Source organism: Poecilia formosa, unplaced genomic scaffold (genome assembly GCF_000485575.1).
Source record: "Poecilia formosa unplaced genomic scaffold, Poecilia_formosa-5.1.2 Scaffold417, whole genome shotgun sequence".
In the NCBI taxonomy this organism is placed as follows: domain Eukaryota; kingdom Metazoa; phylum Chordata; class Actinopteri; order Cyprinodontiformes; family Poeciliidae; genus Poecilia; species Poecilia formosa.
In genome coordinates this window covers 450964-473005 of record NW_006800356.1, presented here as the reverse complement: position 1 = coordinate 473005, position 22042 = coordinate 450964, and the positions used below count along the sequence as shown (strand labels likewise).

The 22042-nt window shown below is 36.7% G+C and overlaps 1 protein-coding gene across 2 annotated transcripts in view; it reads left to right on the top strand.

Moving 5' to 3' along the window:
* The first annotated feature begins 4254 nt into the window (after window positions 1-4254).
* Window positions 4255-22042, top strand: part of map1aa (microtubule-associated protein 1Aa) — a 32207-nt gene continuing 14419 nt past the window's right edge. Inside the window, exons 1-2 of one of the 2 annotated variants that reach the window (XM_007576851.2) lie at window positions 4255-4489; window positions 5306-5407. In XM_007576851.2, the coding sequence (XP_007576913.2) occupies window positions 4270-4489; window positions 5306-5407 (322 nt within the window). In that variant the 5' untranslated portion in view covers window positions 4255-4269. Of the gene's footprint in view, window positions 4490-5305; window positions 5408-15036; window positions 15145-22042 lie in introns of those variants that run through there. The other variant, XM_007576852.2, reaches the window with a different exon arrangement.

Here is a 22042-nt window from a genome sequence, read left to right as displayed (position 1 = left end):
TGCAACTCAGTAAAGAAGTGGGATTTTCTCAGTGACCAAACTAAATATTCTGAAAATGAGAAAAAACTGTATTCAAAAACAGTTTGACTCATAAAGTTTGACTTCTCACCAAAATAAACCATAAAATCCAACATGGCTGCCTGTTGGAGAGAAAAAGCAGTAATAGCCTGCTGATCAGTAGCTCTGTCAGTTTGTATCTCATTAAATAAATCACACATCTAGTCCTTTACAACCTCTACAACCGAACATGTTGATATTGTGTTTAAATGTCTAAAATGCAGATTAATACTGTATTATCAGCTTTTTGTTGCTAACTGTATTTTTTTTTGTTCTGTTAGTTTTGATGACTTTGAATTTCAGCTAATAAAATGTTATGATTGTGCTGTAGCCTAAACACTCATGATGAAGTCAGTCCAAGTGCTGCAATATTGTTGGAAAGTTTGGTGGAAGAAAAATGCAAAGCCATAGATTTATGGAGATGCTGATTTCATTTTCAAGCATGATTTAGTATCGACACTCTCACTGGGTTTGACAAAGTTGTTGCAGTAATTAAAGTAAAAGGAGCCTGGACCACATCTTGAGTGTTTATACTGCACAGAGATACTATTAGCTCTGTCAATCACAGTCTTGTGTGGACCTGCTCATCCTCTCTCTCCCTCTTGCTCTCTGCTGCGCTGCAGCTAGCATGGATGCTAAGGCTAGTTAGCATACCCACAAATGATGGCAGATAAACAGTTTTACTGTAGTGAGTTGTTTCTCCACCATTAGCACTTTAAGCAGCATACACAAACATGATTGGGAGCACTAAGACCCGCCTCCTTGTTCTGATTGGTTGTTTTTGGTACATTTCTTCAGACTGCAATAGTAGCACATGGAAGAGATCAATATTTTCACATATTATCTGTCTCATAAACTGTCACTACATGGTAACAGTTCAAATATTTTTATAAGCAGAATTATTCAAAAATAACAAAAATAAACAGTATGTGTGATAAATTGGCTGTGTATTTTTAGCCATTTCAACCAAATTAGTTAAATAAATGTAAAACTTTTTGATTAAATCTTAACTTACTAAGATATTTAGATATTCTTAGAGTTTTATTTCTGTACTGTTTTGTGGATCCCACCTGAAGCCCACAGTAGTAATCCAATGAACGGCCCTGCTACACGCATCAACTTCATTCATTAGGATTACTGGTCCTGCCTTTCTATCTCTCTCTATCTATCTCTCTCTCTCTCTGTCTCTCTCTCTCTCAGATTGTAATCATGTAATCTTATGTAATCAGTCTTCAGGTGTAAATCCTTTTAAGTTTTCAATGTTTCTTGTCAGACAAAGGGCTTCAGCTCCAGGAAACAGCAGCAGGGATGCTGACCGGCATTTCATTAAGTGGAGACATCCTGGGAGGCAACAATGCACCCGTGAATGCCACATTCAGCCAAATGGCTGGGTCAACACATCCCAGGTGTTTTCGCTTTAAAATGAAAATCAGATGTGATGCAACCTTTAGTTTTATAATAAAGTGACGCGGCTCTCAATGCGCCTCCTGCAGCCTCCCCGAACGGCAGCTGGCGCCGACAACTTCAGCATTACGTCGTTAATTTCTGCAGACATCTACATTAAAGAAATGCGCAGGCACCGCACAAAATGTCAAATCACCTCCGGCTGTGCGGGAGCCGGGCGGAAACGCACACGGATCCTTATCTGCGCCCCTTCAGCGCTGCACAATAGTTCCCGATTTAGCGCAAAAAAAAAAAAAAAGACAGAAAAGAGCGTTACCTTCGGAATCAATATGTCCGCTCCTGGGCTTTCCAATTTGTTTCAGGGTCCCGCTGGTTGCAATAGGAGCGCGTCAAACATCGCTCAGCCCTGCCTTGCCTCTGTTTTGCTGAGAGTCAGGGTGTGGGACGCATGGCACGTAAAGATGCACAAGCATTTATTAATATCAGCCAGAAATCATCCTATCCATGCCAATTTATGCAGAGATGCAACAAGAATACACACACAAATGTGGATTATTTATTTATTTATTTGTTTATTTATTTATTTACTTATTTGGATATTAGGATGAAGAAAAACGTGAAGATAATTTAAAGGAATCCAAATCCAGAGGGAAATAAACCAAAAGTGAAACAACAAATGAGGAAATTAATCTTATTCCGATCTTAGAACTTTTTGTTTTAAATAACTTGTAAATAAAATGTTGTTTTAAATAAAATATGATCAACGGAAGCAATCATAACGATGACCTTAAATAAAAAAATCTCCAAGGTAATTTATTAAATATGGAAAAATATTATGTATGCATCGCCTTGTTGTTAACTTTGTTAGAAACAAAACAATCTTCCTAATGCTTTCTCTGCTTAATACACACCCAAAGCACATATTTTAAAACTGTAATATTGAGCAATTTCGATACAATTTATTTATGTAATGTTATTATGTATTTTTGTCTTTCTTCGGAGACGTGAAGAAATCTACAGATCAATCCCTGCAGTTATTCCTCCCGCCAGCAGAGGGCAGCAGACGCTCTGAAGTGTCGATCAGCAGTCTGCTGACTCACTCCGGGTCACACAAACCAGCAAATCCATCAATAACAACAACCTCTGATCTGAACATACAAATCAAACTCAGTTCCTAAATCTATAAAAAAAATAAATAAATGGATTCTTTTAGTTGTTTTTAATTGGGTTTTTTTTGTTTGTTTTTTGTTTGTATGTTTTTTTTTAAATAAAATCAACAAGAGAATTCTGTGTCAAGGCTAATTATTTAATTGATTTATTACTTCAGGTTGAACCTCCAACATTATAGCAGAAGACAGACAAGCTTCTTTGTTCCATGCTCACAGTTAAACATGGTGGTGGCAGCATTATTCTGTGGGGAGGCCTTTCTCTATTTGATTCAAAATTGTAAGAAAACTTCCAATAAAAGGTAACAATGCATCTATAACACAACCTTTGTAGCAGCTTCAGTCTCTGGTGTGAATGACTGTCGGATGCTCCAGTCACTGCCTTACTGCTGCTCCTCCATTAGATAAATTCAGCTCTGCTGTGCTTTGATCAAATGGCTCCGTATTGGAATCTAAATGACACTAAAATGAACTGAATTAAAGTGAACTGAACGAAATTAAATTGAAATGAGTTGAATAGAAATGAACTAATTAAATTTGATTTAATAATTTAACTGAATTGACCTGGATTGGAATAATTGAATTGAATCCAACTAAACTGAATTGAATTAAATTGAAATGTATTGAATTGAACTGAAAATAAATTAAATAAACCGAATGAACTGTGCTGAATTGAATTGATCTGATTGATTTGGACTAAACTGAATCTTACTGAATCTTAAGAAATCGAACTGAACTGAGTCACAAAAACCGAATTGAATTGAAATTAACTGTGTTGAACTGAACTGAATTGTAATGAACTGAATTCAACATTGAATTAAACTGAATTCATTTAAATTGAACTGGACTGAATCAAACTGAACTGAGTTGATTTGAACTAAACCAAATTGAACCCCATTGAATCAAACTGAACTGAAATGTAATGAATTGAATTAAACTAAACTGAATTAAATTTAGCCAGATATTTACCTCATGTTAAATATCTTGCCTGTGTGTATAATACTTCTTTTGCTTTTGGTAAAATAAATAAATAAATAAACAAACAACAACAACAACAACAACAACAACAACAACAATAATAATAATAATAATAATAATAATAATAATAATAATAATAATAATAATAAATAATCTGTGGGTTTTCGTGTGAACTGGATGAACCGGTACCACTCCGTGTCTCACTGTTTGTGTCTCATTACAGTCACGTGCGCGCAGTTATTGTCATCTTAATGGCCGACTTACAGCTTTTGTGCTGCAGTTTATGCAAATGAAGGCTAAAATAAGAGGATCTCTCTTTGTCAGCGCGGATCTCTTAAACAGAAGCGTCTCTGTTAGAGAACAAAGGTCCGTCAGAAAACGCGCTGCCTGGCTCACAGTGACACCGACAGAACCGGAGCGGCTCTGATCTGCGGACCGGTTTTATTTCCGAGGTTTGAACATGAAAAACGAGACGGATCATCTCCAATCGACTCGTTTTCAAATTTAGAAATGTCTCTGCATCGCCTCCTCCTGCTGCCCCGCATGAAATATGACCAAAATTATTCCTGAAATCCATCCAATCAGAAGCCATGACGTAACATAGCCACATCCACGCCCATCCAATCAGAGGCTTTGCCACGCCCAGAGCCCATCCTGCACCGTCATGGTGCTCGCTCCGGATGCAGTTGTCATGGAGATGGAGGAGAGCTCGGCGTCCACTGCCGGCGCTGTTACCATGGAGACCTCAGGCTCTGCGGAGCGGGCAGAACAGGACCGGATCGGCGTCCCGGCGGTCCGGAACAGAAACTACCGGGTGCTGATCGCGATCGGAGAGATTTCCACAGAATATCACCTGGAAGCGGCGCGGAGTCAGATCACAGGAGGTGAGACAGAGAAAAACCGAACCGCTTTACTCTGACTGGGGTGTTCAAAGTGTGGGTCGAGGGCCATTTTGTGGCCCCTGGAACTTTCATGTGGGTGATATTTAGACAGGTCGCAATAAGTAATAAATCAATGAATTGCATGATAAATTAAAACTATTAATAATTTACATTTGCATCATTTATTGTTTTTCTCTTTTCCCTCCTTCTACCAAAAATTGGATGAAAAGTTTTCAGTCTGGTGTTTTGGTCTCAATTAGCCCTTTTTTGAAGAATAATTGTGTTTACAGAGACTTTATTATTCATTTTACTTGTTTGGATATTTAAAATGTCTTCCAAGTTCAGGGTTACATTAGACTTGAAAGTTTATTTATCTTTGAGAATGCATTCAATCAATCATTCAAATTTTATTTGTATAGCACATTTCAGCAGCAACATCATAACTTTCTTGTTATATTACTTGAAAATGGTCTCATTTATCACAATAACTTCTGAGACAAGTTATCATCCAACAAAGTTTGTTACCATGACAGACCTAGCAATATTATGATAATGATAAAATAACTATTTAAGTAAAATAAAAAAAACAATTACAACAAAAATTATTTTGCATTTCAAGTCGGAAAAGCAATATGACCCACAGACTATTTTCAGATTTCAGTATTTTTTATTTTTTTAAATATTGGAGATGTACTTTTTAGCTCATTATTTTTTTAATAAAAAAAACACTGGAATTCAAAAATATACAGATTTATGCCTCCAACCTGAAATGTGAATATAACCGCTATGTATTTGTGTTTGTTTTTTCCTCTGCATCAGGTCTGCTTTCCTGGAACGTCGACCTGTCTGTCTGCGACCTGAATAAGGAGCTGCAGCTGTTCAGGAACAGACACACCGCTCAGTTTTCTCCTCAGGTCAAAGGTCAGATTCAGTTCATCGATCATTTTGCAGAAGCTTTGAACGGCAGCAGGACGTCCTGGTGTGTAAAGCTGTGTGTGTGTGGGTTGTGATCAGTCTGGATGGACAGAATATGAGTGGAGTTTTGTCTAAAACACATTTCTGCTGCTTTGTAAAAATGAATTAATCAGCATTTTTCATTTGATTTAAGAGTTAAGCAGCCTCTTAACTCGGATATCCCTTGGACCGGCCCTGCTAGTTAATAGTTTTGGTAAGATTTTGTGTTTTTGCAGTGAAGGAATCTATTTTATCATTTTTCCTGCTGTGAGTTGCTCTTATTGATGTTGATTTAAAATAACTCAGGGAGTGTTTTTGAATGCTTGGCAGAGAAACATTTCTGAAAGGTCAGCGTGGAGAAGCCATCAGGAAGAGCTTTTAATCTGAAAGGTCAGTCCTCAGATGTGGTTCAGACGGGGTTTAAATCCCCCGAGCTCGTTTGTGTTTGAGAGCGGCCTCTGTCTCTGCCGCCACACTCCGTTTCTCCCGACGCCGTGCCATGAATACTAATGCAGCGGCTGGTGGGGGCAGCGCCGCCAACATGGCCGACAAACCCAGATACAAAGAGCAGGGAGAGAGGAAACCACTAACTGATCACACCCACTTAACACAACATTGGTTTATCTTTGATTTTTCATGCATGTTTTCTAAATTAAATCAGTTGATTATTTATGATATTTTCTGACTTCATTGGTTTTTTTAAACAGTCAAACTGTTTTCATTTGTTTTCACCTGGAGATCAGAGAAAGTGAAAAGAAACTGCAGACAGGAACATGAAAATCCACTTATCAATTAATATGAAGAACATTCACATGAAAAAAATGAATTTGCTCTAAATCATAGTCACCTGGAAATACACAATTTCATGAAATGCAGAAGTGTTTTTTTTTCATTATTTATTAATGTTTTACATATTTGTTTTTTATTAATTCATACATTCTCTTTGTTTATATCCAGTTTAGAAAAGATGTTTTCTCTTATTTTGCATTCACAAGCATATTTTGTTTATCTTAAGGCACATGCATCTAAAATATACTGAGAGATTATGTTCTAAGGCTTTTCACTCATTTCTACTGGGCTCCTTTTCATGTGGACTGTTTCTGTAATTATGTGTAAAATCAAGATGACACCTCTAATTATAATCAGAAGACACATGCAGATGATCAAATGATGGGAGTGTCGGACAAATGCTGCAGAATTATGAACAATGTGTGAATTTACACACCAAAGTTGTGATAAATTAATTGTCAGATGGAAAGTGTAAATCAAAATCAAGAAGTTTATAAATTTAGATACTAACAAATAAAACAAAATACTGTAAAATCTAAAAACTACTGCATGTTTCTGCCAGGTAGGAAAATAAAATATTTTTGGTGGTTCTGTCAGCAGTTGATTTAAATTTACTAAGAATGTGATGAAAAGCAGGATTTAACAGCAGCAGGTGTGTTATCAGCTTATTGCATAGAATATAAAGAGATTATTTAGTTTACAATATCCTTATTGCATTTTTCTGACTAGAGTTATATCAGCTGAAACCACTATCAATTTAATCAGCACACCAATGTCCATAAAAATGGAGCTTATATGCTAAAAATAAATCATTTTTCAAGATGGCCGCAGTTTTTGAGGCTTTTCAATCAAACTGTTTCCCATCTTCATGACTTGGATGAACTTTATGTCACATCATATGTTTTCCACTATGGTCATATATTGCTACCTGAGCTGGTTCAATTCCCAATGTCTATCCAAAACTCTTTGGTACTATACTCTGCTCTAGGGGCTCTTAAAGGGGTCAGGGCCCCCCGGAGAGGCAGAAAAACACTAACAGGGCTGTTGTGAATGATTTTCAGAATCATAGTGATGTGACTCCTGATGCCTTGGGGCCAAAAGGGGCAATATTTACATAAATATCCTTAAATGTTTCATTATAAACTGTATACTAATACAGATTTTAGTTAATCTTAAGATTATTCATATTTATTTTTAAATAAGTAGAGGGAAAACATTTTATATATTTAGGTGGTTGCTAGCCTTTGGCAGTGTTATTCTGGGGTCACAGGCTGAAAAGTTTGGGAACCATTGCTGTACAACAAACAGGAAGTCGGCCATCTTGGATTGAATTTGAATTGCTGACCCTGTTTTGGCCGTATGTAGCCTCCACATTTGATCCAATTCCTCCTTGAGGCTCGGATCGATCGGCTTCAAATCTGGTCCGAATGATCTTAAGGGATAGGGCATTAAAATTTGGTCAAATGGTGAGTTTTTGAGCATACTAAAGGGGCGTGGCCTAACCTCGGACTTTGACTACACACCATGGCTGAGCCTTTGGTCAGTTCATCAGTTGAGGTCTGTGATTGGTTCTTGGCTGGTGACATCACTGTTTCCTCGCTGAACGAAGAGGCACACAGACAGCCAGGCTACATAAAAGATCTCCTTTCTCCCCAAGAGAGGAGGAAGAGGAGGATGAATGAAGCTGTCACCCACACGGCGCGATTAATAGAGGTCCAGTGGAGCGGCTCTGCAGATTGATATCTGGTGAAGCAGAACCAGGTGGAATCAGAGACCCTCAGGGGAACAGGGGCCATTAACGCTGCAAAGATCTGGTGTACAAATATCTGAAAACACATCTGAGGGATTAATGTACATATGTAAATAATTAATATTATTTTAATAATATTAATATTGCAAAATAATCACTGTTTTGCAATATTAAACAGTTAAAAAATTTGAAGTTTGTCAAAATTTATTTATTCTTCAAATTCATTTTGTTTTGTCAAAAACTTGTTTCCTCTTGACAACTTACTGGTTCTGCTATGCTGCTCTTGGTGGTTACCATAGCAACCTGTAACTGACAGCTCCTCCCCCTCTTTCTGTTGCCTAGTAACCGTGGTGTGTATTAGGGTCAGCTCTGTGTTTTCTTTACATTTCTTATTTTATCTTAGCACATATTGTAAGCAAAATCAGTTGCCGTGTTTTGTATGTTTTTAACTTTAGCCGTTTCATTTTTAACCACCACCAACTGCTCATTGCTCTGCAGTTTGTTTATTATTTAATGAATACAGACCGAAGTCGATGGACTGATGTTAACCACCAACTGTTATATCTTGTAAAATCACTAAAACTAAAAAACGTCTCTGTAGTTTTATGTGGTCAAGCTATGCAAGAGTATTTTTTAGGTCTGAAGTAAATTAGTTCCATTTCCTAAAACTTTGAAATCAACATTTGAACAAAATGGTTGAAATGTTGATTACTTCAGCTACAAAATGATTACATGATAAAAGTGATTTTTAGGCGATTTGTGTTCCTTGCTTGATGGGAGTTTTTGGTCGAACCATTTGGAAAGTGATCTGTTCAGTCTTTTCCCACAATCCCACTCTAAGAGCTCCAACATTCCCTTAAAGGCGAAAAGGGCACAGAAAAAAAAGTAGTAGAGAAGTGACAGTAATGTAATACTGCAGACACAGCATAACTGTTACAACTCATGTAATGTCATTTCTGTCTGGTCTTTATGTCATTTTCTCTCAGTGGGGAGATTTAATTTTGTGTTGCTGAACCAACAGAAGAGCTTTTTATGACTTTCTCTCCCACGCTGCACATGTTTGGCCCACTGTCGTCTTCCTCTATTGATTTCTGCCCGAGGAGCCGCTCAGATGCAGAGTAAATCATCGCAATGTGCTGAGAAAAGCAGAAACCTGCAGAAGATAACCTCACACATGCAGCTTGTGTTGCTGTCAGCTTTCTGGTGATTTAATCACAGATTTTACGTAGCTCATCAAAACATAATGAAAACACGAGTCGTGATTTGATTAGGACTTAAGATTGGCTTAAACCAATTTTATCAATATAATTTTTGTGTTTTTGAAAATTTTTTGAAAAGTCTGGAATGATGATTAAAAACATGCTGCACCATCATTCTTCTTCCACTTCTTGTCGTCTTCTTTTTCATCTTTTCTGCCTGCAGTAACACCTGGTTGTTGATCGCATGATGTGCTTCGCAAAATACATACATTTCAATATGGCCATAAAAAAGATCCTAATAAAGCTCAAAAACCGTGAATTTTCTCAAAAATGGCGTATTTTCATAAAGCAAATGTATTTTCATAATTCTAATACTTGGCTCTTTGTAACTGACAGCCATCTTGGTAGGCAGTTGCTATGACAACAATAAAGATAGGTTGCTGGTGCCTATCTCCAGCTAACCTTCCAGGTGAGGTCACCCTGGACAGGTCACCAGTCTGTCACAGGGCAACACAGAGACACACAACCATGCACACACACCTAGGGAGAATTTGGAGAGGCCAGTTGACCTGACAGTCATGTTTTTGGACTGTGGGAGGAAACTGGAGTACCCAGAGAAAACCCACCATGCACAGGGAGAACATGCAAACTCCATGCAGAAAGACTTGGGGCCAGGAATCGAACCCAGAACCTTCTTGCTGCAAGGCAACAGCTCTACCAACTGCACCACTGTGCAGTCTGAACTAGTCATAAAATAAATTTTATCTCGCTTTTTGTTCTGACTAGTCATAATTCAATATATCTAAAATGTATTTTAGATAGTAGTAAAAACTCAGACACGTTATTGATTGTGGGCGCTGCCTGTGTGTCCTGGTTTAAAATTCAGCGGTGTTTATTGATCTGCCCCGTTCTTCTCATGCAGCCGGGGTTGTTCCTGAAGATGTTGCCCCTCCTGTTTCAGGTTCTTCCATCCACACCAGACAGACTAATGCATGACTTCTGAGTGTTTAATGGTTGTAATGTGAACTATGCCAGAAAGATGAGAGGCTGCAGGCATAAGTGGTAAGAAAAATGCTCCATGCAGGCAACAGCAAATATCTCACTCCCTGTTTCCTTTGCTGTTCAATGAAGATTTGTCGATTCAGACTTTCCTTTCAGAGTCAGTCCATCACGTTTTGGAAAGACTGTAAGAGTGTATTCACAGAGCTTTTTTAAATTTGAACGAAACAGCTGTTATGCTAACAGCTGAGCTAGATTTTTGTTTAGTGCTTTAGCGGTTTTGCTAACTTTCAAAACAAGTTAGCTTCCCTTGAATTAATTTGGAACTGCTAATTTAGTCCACAGCTTTCAGTTGAATAAAGTTTGAAATCTTTGTTGAAGTTTTATCTTCTTCAAGCAGCTGGATGATTATATTTATGCTATTATTTTCCGATTATTATTTTTCAACTGAGCAAATGGTGATTGTGCACCAAATGTGAGCTACACAGAAAAATACAACACTGACATGAAGAAACAGCCCGGTGTTAATTAAACAAACACATGCAAAAATTCACCTGATTTGTTTTATTTGGTTCCCATAATGCACTGCTTTCAGTTTAAAACAGCTTAAAATCTACTAGGCAAAATTAGCAGCAGACTGAGCAACATTGACTCTGTTGCTCAACAGGTTGCTGTGTAATGACTAATTTAGCCCTGATGGGGGCGATATGCTATGACATAACTTGTCATTGATATATGCTGGGTATCAACATGGGGCTGCACAGTGGTGCAGTTGGTAGAGCTGTTGCCTTGCAGCAAGAAGGCTCTGGGTTCAATTCCCATCCCCAGTCTTTCTGCATGGAGTTTACATGTTCTCCCTGTGCATATGTGGGTTTTCTCTGGGTACTCTGGTTTCCTCCCACAGTCCAAAAACATGACTGTCAGGTTAATTGGTCTGTCTAAATTGTCCCTAGGTGTGTGTGTGTGCATGGTTGTGTGTCTCTGTGTTCCCCTGCAACAGACTGGTGACCTGTCCAGGGTGACCCCACCATTTTCTTTACAAGGGTGGGTGACAACATGGTTGAAGTTAGCATTAGTTTCTGCTAATGTTGATGTAGAGCTTTAGCATTAGCAGCACTAAAGTTCATAATTAGTGGTTTAAGGTTAGCGCAACTATTGTGTTATTTTTTTGACATTTTATAGTTCACTGCAAGTTATCAGATGTGTTTTACTTAATTATTTCTTCATTATATCGGTCTGGTGGTAATTAGGCACTGGAGAAACTTCATCACAAAAAATCTTTTTGTTATTTAATGGAGCCATGTTGGTTTGAAGAGCTTCAGAGATTAGAAAGCTGCATTTTGTATTTACTACAGAGTGGTTAAAAACCAGAAACAAACAAAATCTATAAATGTTTAACATAATTTCCATATAAAAAATGAGAAAACTTTTGACCTTCAGTTGTGACATTCAGAGACGAAGCAGACCGGGAACGTTTCCCAGAAAATGCATTAATCTGCTGCTACCGGAGGAAAAAAATACTACGTCCAGCTGCTGCGTGCATGAGGGATTTAAAGGGATGATGTAAAGTGGCAACGGAGGGAGGGGAGAGAAGATGAGGACGCCTGGCATCGCTGAGAGGCTGAGGGGAGAAAAAAGGCGTGGCGGGCCGGCCGTAGGAGCTGCGTGACCTTTAGAGACCAACGGGCTTCGGCGGCGATGCTGCTTCAGCAGCTGTGAAGGAGCTCAGTTTCATTAACTGGCTTATTGCACAGACATTAAGAAAACAGGAGGTCAGCAGAGAGCACCGTGTCGTAATGACAGGAGCCTGAAGAAGACTTTGCTGAAATCATGCGTGTTGATTTATCCCCTAGGCTCCATATTCTGGGACAATTAGAGGGTTAAATCAGATTTTAACCTGCAGTTTTCCAGGATTTCTGGTTGTTTATAATTTTGGCTGCTTTTTATTCATATTTAGTCCATTTTTAAAGAACATGTTGTTTGCTATGTAGCACAGTTTGTCATTTAGAGTTAGCACCGCTAACTTGCAGTTAGTGGTGCTAGTTAGAGTTAGCACTGTTAGAGGTGCTAACTCTAAAGAACTAACCAAATACTAGTTTCAGAAACGTTAACGCAGCCTAGTATTTAGTGGAAGTTAATGGTAAAGCACTACACCAGTGTATTATTTGGTGCAAGCTAACGCTAACGCTAACACTAACGTTCTATGCCAAAAATGTAGTCAGTGGACGCTAATGAAGATGGCATTTAGTGGAAGCTAATGCAAAAGTGCTATACCACCATAGTATTTAGAGGAAGCTAATGTTAAAGTGCTATATATATATATATATATGAATTATTAATAAAAAAGGATTTTAGAGTTTTAGGTTGACATTATTTATGCTAAAATATTAATTCTTTTGGATGCAGAGGGCCTGACTGAGTCACTCTGCTGGGTTTTTTCGGTCAGTAGAGGATCTGAGTGAAAGCTGAACTAATCTGCAGACACTAATGAAACCAGACTCCATTAGTTCTGTGTTTACTGCTGCAGTAGAGGAGTTATTATCAGCGCTGAAACCGTCAGATTGAGCTTATTCTCCAGATTTGTGACAAGTTAAATTTAAGAACAAGTTAACAGGACAAAGTTCACCTTTTTTTAAATTTAGGCAAATCTGCAGAATTATGTTTTTGTGTAAAGACCCTCATCCCACTGAAGTTTATTCCTCTATTATAAAAGGTCTAATTATAGACTCAGAGGATGAAGGTTATTTTCCTAAAATAAACATTTTCTGCATCAAAGAGAATTATTCTCCATGTTATTTCAGGAACAAAGAGACAAGAGAGCAAAGAGTCCATAAAACATTTAGACAGACTTTTCTGAGTCTATTTGGGTTTTTTGTTCCTCTGGGTTTACTGACGACTCTGCATTAATTCAAAATGTTTTTTCTAAGTCACTCCTTTTTATTTTCAGCCTCATTTACCTTCAATATACAACTATAAACACATAGGATTTAGACAGATTTAATGTAAATATTATTTTAGTTTTAAGTCTAAAAGGTGCGAGGTTGAATTAAACTAAATCATGTGTGGTGTTTATTTTTTAAATAAACGTCACAGACAGCTGTTTACTGCTGCCATTGGGTAAAAAACAGAAACAGTTTTCACTTCAACATATAACTTCCTTACAAGTTCCAGCTGAAAATTAATCTTCCCAAATATTTATGAAGTGCAGAACACAGCATTAACTAGAAACAGCCAATAAATGCCAAAACTTCTGAAAAAGACAAAAAATAAAGCGTTCGATTTGGAAATGGCTGTATTTGCAACAAACCGCCACCAAATTCTGAGTGCAAAAACAGTCTAAGCATTTTTTGCCTTATTTCTTCTGAAGACATAAATACTTTATATAAGACAAAACTTACAAGTGACTTTTAAACATATATGAGCTCGTTTTAAGTCAGTAGTTGCTCAATACTGATGAAAAAGTTTGATTTCCACTGACAGATTATTTCACTTGTAACAAGTAAAAATATTATAAGTGAAATAATTCACCATAGGAACTATGCTTTCAACTGTCAACTTTCAGTTTGAGAATTATTTTTAAAAATAGTTTGATATAAATGACTTTTCTTTTCATTTAAAACTCCAAAACCTGAACTTACTCCAGAAACCAAAGTGGTTCTGTCTTAGAAAATACACTGGGTTCAGTCAGAGGTGTCTTCAGATGCGCTGTAATACAGACTGCTACAGGCGATCTCTCATGTCAACAGCTTCACCATTTACGAAAACTCTATGAAAAAGTTTCAATTAATATGAATTCCATGTAATTTCCCTTTGGAATCAATAAAGTATTTTTGAAATTTATTTATTTTTATAAATAAAATATATCTATCAACATAATACTAAAACTAATAATAAATATGCATATACTTATTTTTGTAGTAATATCTTTTTATGTTTTTTTTATTTTTATTTACTTATTCTGTAATGTTTATGATTGATTATTGCTGGTATGCACATTATTTCAATTAAAGCCACTTAATTTAGTCTTTTGCAAGTTTTTTTTTTGTCTGCAGCCACAAAGCAAGAAGAGAAAAAAGAAACATTTTCAGAGGTTTTAAGCAACAATAACCCCTTTTGGAGTGAATCATCAACCTTTTTATAGTTTCTTAAACAGGTCATTTTCTCACCTGTTATGTAGATAATTTTAGCACAAAATGAGTCAGAAAAGCTGCAAAAACAAAACTTCTGGACCATTTCACTTAAAAAAGATTAATTTATTGGTTAATTTGAATGTTTATCATGAAATATCTGCTATTTGTGTTTTTCAGAGTGTTTTGGGTAAAAACTACACAATGAGAAGTATTTTACTATGCTGTACTTTTACTTATCACTACCCATTGTGAGTAACTTCAATTAATTCAATTCAAAAACACTTTATAGATCCCAAAGGTAAATTTAATAACTTTATTTGCTTTTTAAATTGTTTTATTAACTTTTTTTTTCATCTTGGTTCTTAAAATATAAAATAATTCCACATAAATTTAGATTCTGATGGTGTAATTTCTAAATGTTAATGTTTTGTTACTGATAGTTTTTTACTCTTACTTGAGTATGTTTCACTTTTACTTGCATAAAAAAATGTTAAAGTATCGATACCTTTACTTTAGCTACGTTCCCCACTTCTGACGTTTTTACAAATATGCATTAATACCTTTGACCCAAATCTTTCACTTTAATAATAATTTTAAAAATCTGCTTAAATTAGCGTTAATATTTAAACACAACTACTACGATGTAGCATTTGAACGCCTCATTGCCGCTTCGCTCAACAATAATCACTACAAATCCCGAGCGGCTCCTGAAGGCGGCATGAGGCAGCAGCTCGGTGTGGGAGGTTGAACCGATCCAGACCGTTCAGCCTTCATCCTCACCTTCATCCTCAGCAGCATCAGGACCCCTCCCTGCTGCACCCGCGGCGCTGAAGGACGGTAAGAGACATCCAACCATCCATCCAACCGTCCAACCATCCATCCAACCGTTCATCCATCCGTCCGTCAGGCGGAGACGCGCCGCGCCTGAGCTGCGTTGATAGAGGATTAGACTCGGCTTGTTTTTATACATTTTTATTATTTTAACTGAAGGAATCTCCCTGAATCAGTAAAATTATCCGAGGTTCTGGTTCCGCTTCGTGCAACGTGAGTAAAAACTGAAAACTGGAGTTAAAAAAAAAGCAAAAAAAAAAAGCAGGTTTTCTTCAGACTGGAGCGTTTCTGCGTTCATCTGCTGCGTTTAGCTCGGATTACCGTTGCGGGATCTCACAGACATCTCCCCATTCGCGTTTTCTTCTCGTTTAAATTTACATTTCATGCATGTTATAGTTAATTTATTTATGTTTTATTTGTGTGACATAATGCTTAAAATGTGAGAAAAGGGTAAATGCATCCTTATTTCCACACATGTCCGCGGGCAGCTTCATGTTTTGGGATTTTTCCATGATTCTGAGATGATGCTGCAGTTTGTTTGGACGCCGTGGAGGCCTGCAGCCTCCCTGACTCATGATGCTCTCAGCGTAGCTCAGTAGATTCAGGTGACCTGATTCCTTATTTTTATTTAAGGTGGTGAAAACAGACCTGAAGGCAACAGCTGTAGAGCATTTTAGTTTGTTCATGAGCAAAATGTGCAGGATTAATTCTGGGTTATGCAACGAAAAATGCCTAAAAATAGCTCAGAGGGACAGAAACAGTAAATATAAGGACATTTCTATGAGCTAATTCACTTTTAGAACCATAAATTAGTTAAATTAACAGGTTAAATGAAGCGTTTTGGTTCAGGACAAACTAAAAAAAAACATTTAAGTAAAAATTATTTTAAAAAGTAAAAATGAAACAAATGGAGGAGCATTGTTCCATCAGGAAGACCAGGAGCTTCTTAAAGAGACAGAGACCCAATTTCAGGGCGTTAAATCCAGAGTTGAGCAGTAGTTAGTTACATTTACCCAGTTACTTGAGTAACTTTTTTGAAATCAAAAAGTACTTTTAGGAGTATTTTTACTAGGCTGTACTTTTTACATTTACTTAATTTTATTATGAAGTATTTCTACTTTTACTGGAGTAAAAGGATTTTCTGCCCACTGAATTTAAAACATGTTTTAACCAAAGCTCCAGGCAGTTTTTGTTAAAGTTTCATAAGTTTTTTTTATTGAAAGAAACTTATTTGGAAAAAACATTTATTTTACCTGATTGTTATTTTTTGTGACTTATATGAATTATTTTCATTTCGTCCTTAAAATACCAAAATTTCTACTTAGCTTCACATTTTGACCCATCTGATGATGTAATTTCTAATGATTGATAATTTGCTCAGTACTCAAGTAAACCTTTTACCAACACTTTTGTACTCATTTAGTAATTTTTTTGATGTCTGGTTTTTACTTTTACTTGAGTAAAAATATGCTGAGTAGAACTACTTGATTTTTTAGTTAACTTACAAAGTCAATTTTTTAAGTTTTGTTTAAAATATGTAGCATTTTTAACTGAAGGTAACAGTTATTTAATTGTAAAATGTCTCCATGTGCCTGAAAATGCACAATGCTGATGGAATGAAAATATTCCAATTTGAGAACAGCTGTGCAGCTCGGTGGTGGAGGGATAATGGTGTGGGCCTGTTCTTGGTGTTGGGCTCAGTGAAATACTTCAGCAGATCCAGACATTCTGGACGATTTCACTCCAGACGTTGTGGGTTTCAGACGCTTCCTTTCGGTTCCATGGTTCACATACAGACAGGAACAATGAGCAGGTTTGGTGTGGAAAAACTTGACCGAACACTTTGAGTTGAAGACGCTTGTCCAACATCAGTGTCTGACCTCACAAATGTGCTTCTGAAATCAACCCTGTGATTGGCTCAGATCTGTGATCTTTAAATTAAATACATTTTTTCCAGTTTAAATGCATCACAACCGGAAATTCCCACTTTGTTTAGTCTGTAAATGCAACAGTGTGCTTTTGGCAAACAGACGGTTTAGCTAAAGTTACAATCAATAATTAACAGCAATAATTTGAGCTTAAGCCAATTGTAACATAAATTTCGACCGTGTTATTCATTCATCAGTAAATGTCAGTTTCAAACTAAATAGTTTGGAGTTAAATAATTGACATTTAGTCCTCAAGTTAAATAGCATTATTTTGACTTTACTAAGCTTTAATTAAGCTTACTAATTAAATATTTAGTTTTCTTAGCAAGCTAAATATTTAGCTTATGGCTAACAATTTAGCTTTGCAACTTAACATTTAGGCTGCTAACTAAATATTTAGCTCCAAACTATAGATTTAGTTTGTGACATTTACTGATGAATGAATAGCACGGTGAAAATATGGCTCAGATTTCTCTCATCATTGGCTTAAACTCAAATTATTGTTAATTTTTGACTGTTTGGCACTCCGTACAAAATGGTTCAAAAGAGAATCAGGTCAGAAAAGCTGAATATTTTTAAACAGCCAGTAAAACGCCGTTCAGACAGGTTTCCTTCGTGACTGGCTCATTGTGGAAAGTGCTGCTTAAGTTTAGATGAGAAGGAAGAGGAGAAAGCTAAACAGCTGAGGAGTTTTCCCAGATTTGCTGCAACCAGCCGTGTTTTACAGTGCAGATCTTCACCCGGGATCCGTCCTGCGGCTCCAGGTGTCGTCTTTCCCAGGTCAGCCTGACTCGGTAAAAAGCCTCTGAAGGACATAATCTCATGCAGTCATCATCCAACCGGACCGACTTCGGCTCAGGTTCTTTGAGTGACACGCCCCTCCTTCTCTGAACTCCCATGATGCTTCAGGGCTGGGCGAGGCCGAGAGCTGAGCTCGGCAGATTGGGTCCAGGCGGGACGGACCGAACAGAACACTCAGCAACTGGAGGGGATTGGATTAGAGCCATTGTAGGTAGAAGAAAAAAGGACGAGTACATTTGAGCCAAAACACCTAAAAATTTTGATTATCAGAAATTTCTCAGAGTTTTTCAAGTGTGCTTTTTTTTTTTTCTTCTGTGAGAATTTTTTTTTTTTTAGAACATTTCTGAGAAAAATCTCAACATGAGTTTTTTCTGAAACATTTTTGACTTTTCAAACTTTGAAATTTCCTTGTTTTTTCTAGAAATTTTCTGAGATAAATATCAAGATTTCTGAGATTTTGTGGCAGTTTTTTAACTTTTCAAACCTAGAAATGTCCATGTTTCTTCTAAAAATGGTTTGAGCTCAATCTAAAAAAAATAAAATTCTACATTAAATATGTTTAAAGATTAAATATGTTACTAATAAAAATCTAAATTATATTTACAAAAAGAATTTAAGGCCACAAATCTTCATTGAAACAAAAACGAGGTCTGCAACTATATTATTAGCAAGCATTAAAACACAACACTGTAAGCTGAACAAAAGCTAGTTTTAGCTGAAAAGTAACAAAACTTGAGCTGATGAAACCTCATGGCTGCTTGTGTTAAAGACATTAGGAGCAAATGTTTCTTAAAGTCACGTACCACTTCGTAATCATACATCTGTTTTAAAGGTAAAAACTAGAAAATGTATCACAAATATTAACCAATACTGTCTGCAAAGCGAACAGGGAGAGCTATTTTAGACGTATCAGATAAACACCTCAGACTGTTTCCTGTCTGTAAGTGAGACGATGTTCAGCTGGCAGTGAAAATGAGTTCTTGCTCCTCTTAACGAGCTCAGAGTCTTTTCCAGCCGAAAACAAAGAAAGAAAACAGACGCAGCTCATTTCAGGAGTTTGTCATGTTTTCACCTTGAACCGAAGAGATGAAGCAACAAAAACATTTATCGACTGTTTTCACATTTTCAGGCAGGTTGGATGCTTTTAAAGTTGGTTTTTAAAGCTGCTCAGTTTGAGTTTTCATGTCGTAAAAGCTCCGGATTTATTTAAATTACAGCAAAATGAAGTAAATAAAGTTATGTAACAACAAAATGACCTGAATGTCTCATCTGGTGGAGTGCAGCGGTTGGTAGAGCAAACCAGAACAAGCTCACGCTGCAGGTTAGACATTACTGGGTCTCAGTCAGTGGCGGTTTTTCACCTGGGCAGTTTTCCAGGGCGGCATGAGAAAGGGGCATTGGGCTCAAGGAGGAGACAAATGTCTGCTGGAAAAAAACAAAAACAAAAAACAAACAATTGCTGCCAGAACCGCCAGGTCTCTGGAAGACATGACAGCGGCTTTGCTATCGCTATTGATTTAATGGTCAACTAATATGGTACTTGATTAATTGTTAACTGGGGTATACAGTATCAAAAAAGGCCATTTGCTTAAAGAACATTTTTAGAATAGTAATTAAATTAAAACTGACCAAAAATCTATACATTTCTCAATTAAGATAAAAAAAAACTTGTTGAACTCGTCAAGTGGCAGTTTGAGCTCCACCTGGTTCAAATTCTGTAAAATCTCCTGTTCAGCACTATTTACTGTCCAATTACAAACTGGTTTAGATCCAATGATCCAACAAGAAAGTTTGGGTCTTCTGTATTTTGAAAAGGGATTAAGACGATTAATCTGATTAATCGTGATAAATCAATTATGGAAATAGTTAACTACTTTAGTAATCGATTGTTAACTGGAGTATACAGATAAAAAAAATTGCTAAAAGAAGAACATATGCAGAGCTTTAATTAAACCAAAACTGTTGAAAAGATAAATTCATTTTACATTTAGGATAAAAAACTGTTTTGTCTTTAAATATGTTTAACCCAGAATGACTCAACTTCACCTGATTCAAATTCTGTAGAATCTCCTAGTAAGCACCTTTAGCTATCCAATTATTAATCTGTTTATGGAAAAAATAATCAAAAAGAAATTTTGATTAGGACTGAAATGATTAATTATGATTAATCAATTCTTGAAATAATTGGTTGAAGTGAACTCTGGTGGGGTTCAAATGAATATGTGAACGCCAAGCGGGCTGGAAACCGCTCCATCAGCAGGAAGTGGACTACAGCGCAGGGCATTCTGGGTAAATCCAACAAATCCAACTGTGTTAGCTTAGTACTAGCAGGAAGAATGGCTCCTGGTTTTTAGCCAAGGACTAAAGAGAAATCCTCCAACCGCTGAAATCTGATGCCACTCCATTTGTATTTCCGTTTCATGAAGGAAGTTGCGCTCAGCATCTTCTTCAGAGGTTTCTGTGTTGTTTCCTTAAGTAGTTTTTGGTGCAGCGCCCCCACAGGCGAGGAGGGGAACGGGTTGCTCAAAGGGTTTGTTTGACTCAAATGTTGCAATTTTGATTCCCGATCAAATTGAGTCTACTGGAATATCAGGCGTGAAAAACACCCTTACAGATGTATCTGGAACATCTAAAAAGGTTTTTCTTTTTCTTCATTCCTCGTCTTTTTTTTGTAATCATCATGACCCGTTTACTATCCTGTTTGCTTTAACCGATCCGTTACCATTATATTGTTTGGGATTCTGCGTTCCTTTGCTCTCGTTTCACTTTCAGTTCCTGTCCTGAACTGAAACTTGCAGTTAAACTGGAGTAAAAAATCCATTTAAATGCTCTAATAAAAAAAGAAAAGTTTGTATAATTTAGTAAGAAACTGTGTATTCAGAGGTTTTCATGAAGAAAGTGTGAAATTAAACGCGATGCTGTGGAAAACATCTGAATTCATTCCGTAGTTTTTCACATATTGAATCATTTCGTTACCAAATAAACACTAAAAATAATAAAGTGCTGCTATATGTGGCTGAATTACTTCCTCCTGTAAATGTGGGTGTAATTACAGCAGTGACACCAGCAGCCTGCTGAGATTAATGACTCTCTCTAATCTCTCATAATGAAGCCAACTTATTGCTTTTGTTATCTGAGGACTTCATCATTCAGTGGCTGAAAAACGAAGAGTGACACCCTGAAGGTCAAAATAAAGCAGCATTTTATTGCTTAAGAAACTTAAAGGCTGAAAACAACTCGGATGAATTGAGTCTGTTTTCTCACCAACCTCAGGAAACATTTCAGTCACATTTTAAACTTCTGCGCCAGAATCACAACATCTTGACTTAATTATGGGGAAATATATGTACCACAGTCCACCATCAGCTAATAAATTCAACATTTTGCTACATATACCTGCACCTGGAAGTGAGTCGACATGTAAAGATGCAGCTGCATTTCAGAACATTACCCATCATAAACCAGATGCAGGAGAGTGTAGGCCGGCTGTGATGTGGATTTATCCTGAGATGCCGTGCGCCCACTCACCATCAGACGGCCGTTTCTTCTTCTGCACAGAGCAACAACATCCAACCAGATAAAATCTGTTGAAAAGTCACGTTGGGTCAAAAATTTAACACTGATATTAAAGGATTAATATTGGATGCCTGGAAGGGAAATGTACACAATGTAGAAATGTTTAAGGACATTTCTGACATTAAACTCAAAATGTTGGAGTTTGTTCTAGCACATTTTCAACTTTTTAAACACAAATTTTCTTGTTTTTTTCTACCAAGTTCTTTGTTTCAATTTCCTTCCTTTTCTATAAATTTCTGAGATTAAACTAAAAATTTTCTTGTTTTTCTAGCAAATTTTTGACTTTTAAAACAAAAATTTTTTTTCTAAAAAAATTCTGATTAACTTTTTTTTTTTGGTATTTTTTTTGCAAACACCAGCCAATAGCGTCTCAAGTATCATTAGCTTGGGTGTTTCCGCTTCCTGAACTGCATTATCTTTTGATCATTTTAGATGTGAATCGGTGGATTTACAGCAAATAATTCTGACACGTTTCAGAAATAAATTCACAAATTGGTGAATTTCTTGCAAGTACTTTGCAGTTGAATTCTATAGAAAAATCGATAAATAGGTGAATTTAGAGCGAATATTTAGGAGTTACGTTTCACAGCCAGTGTGCT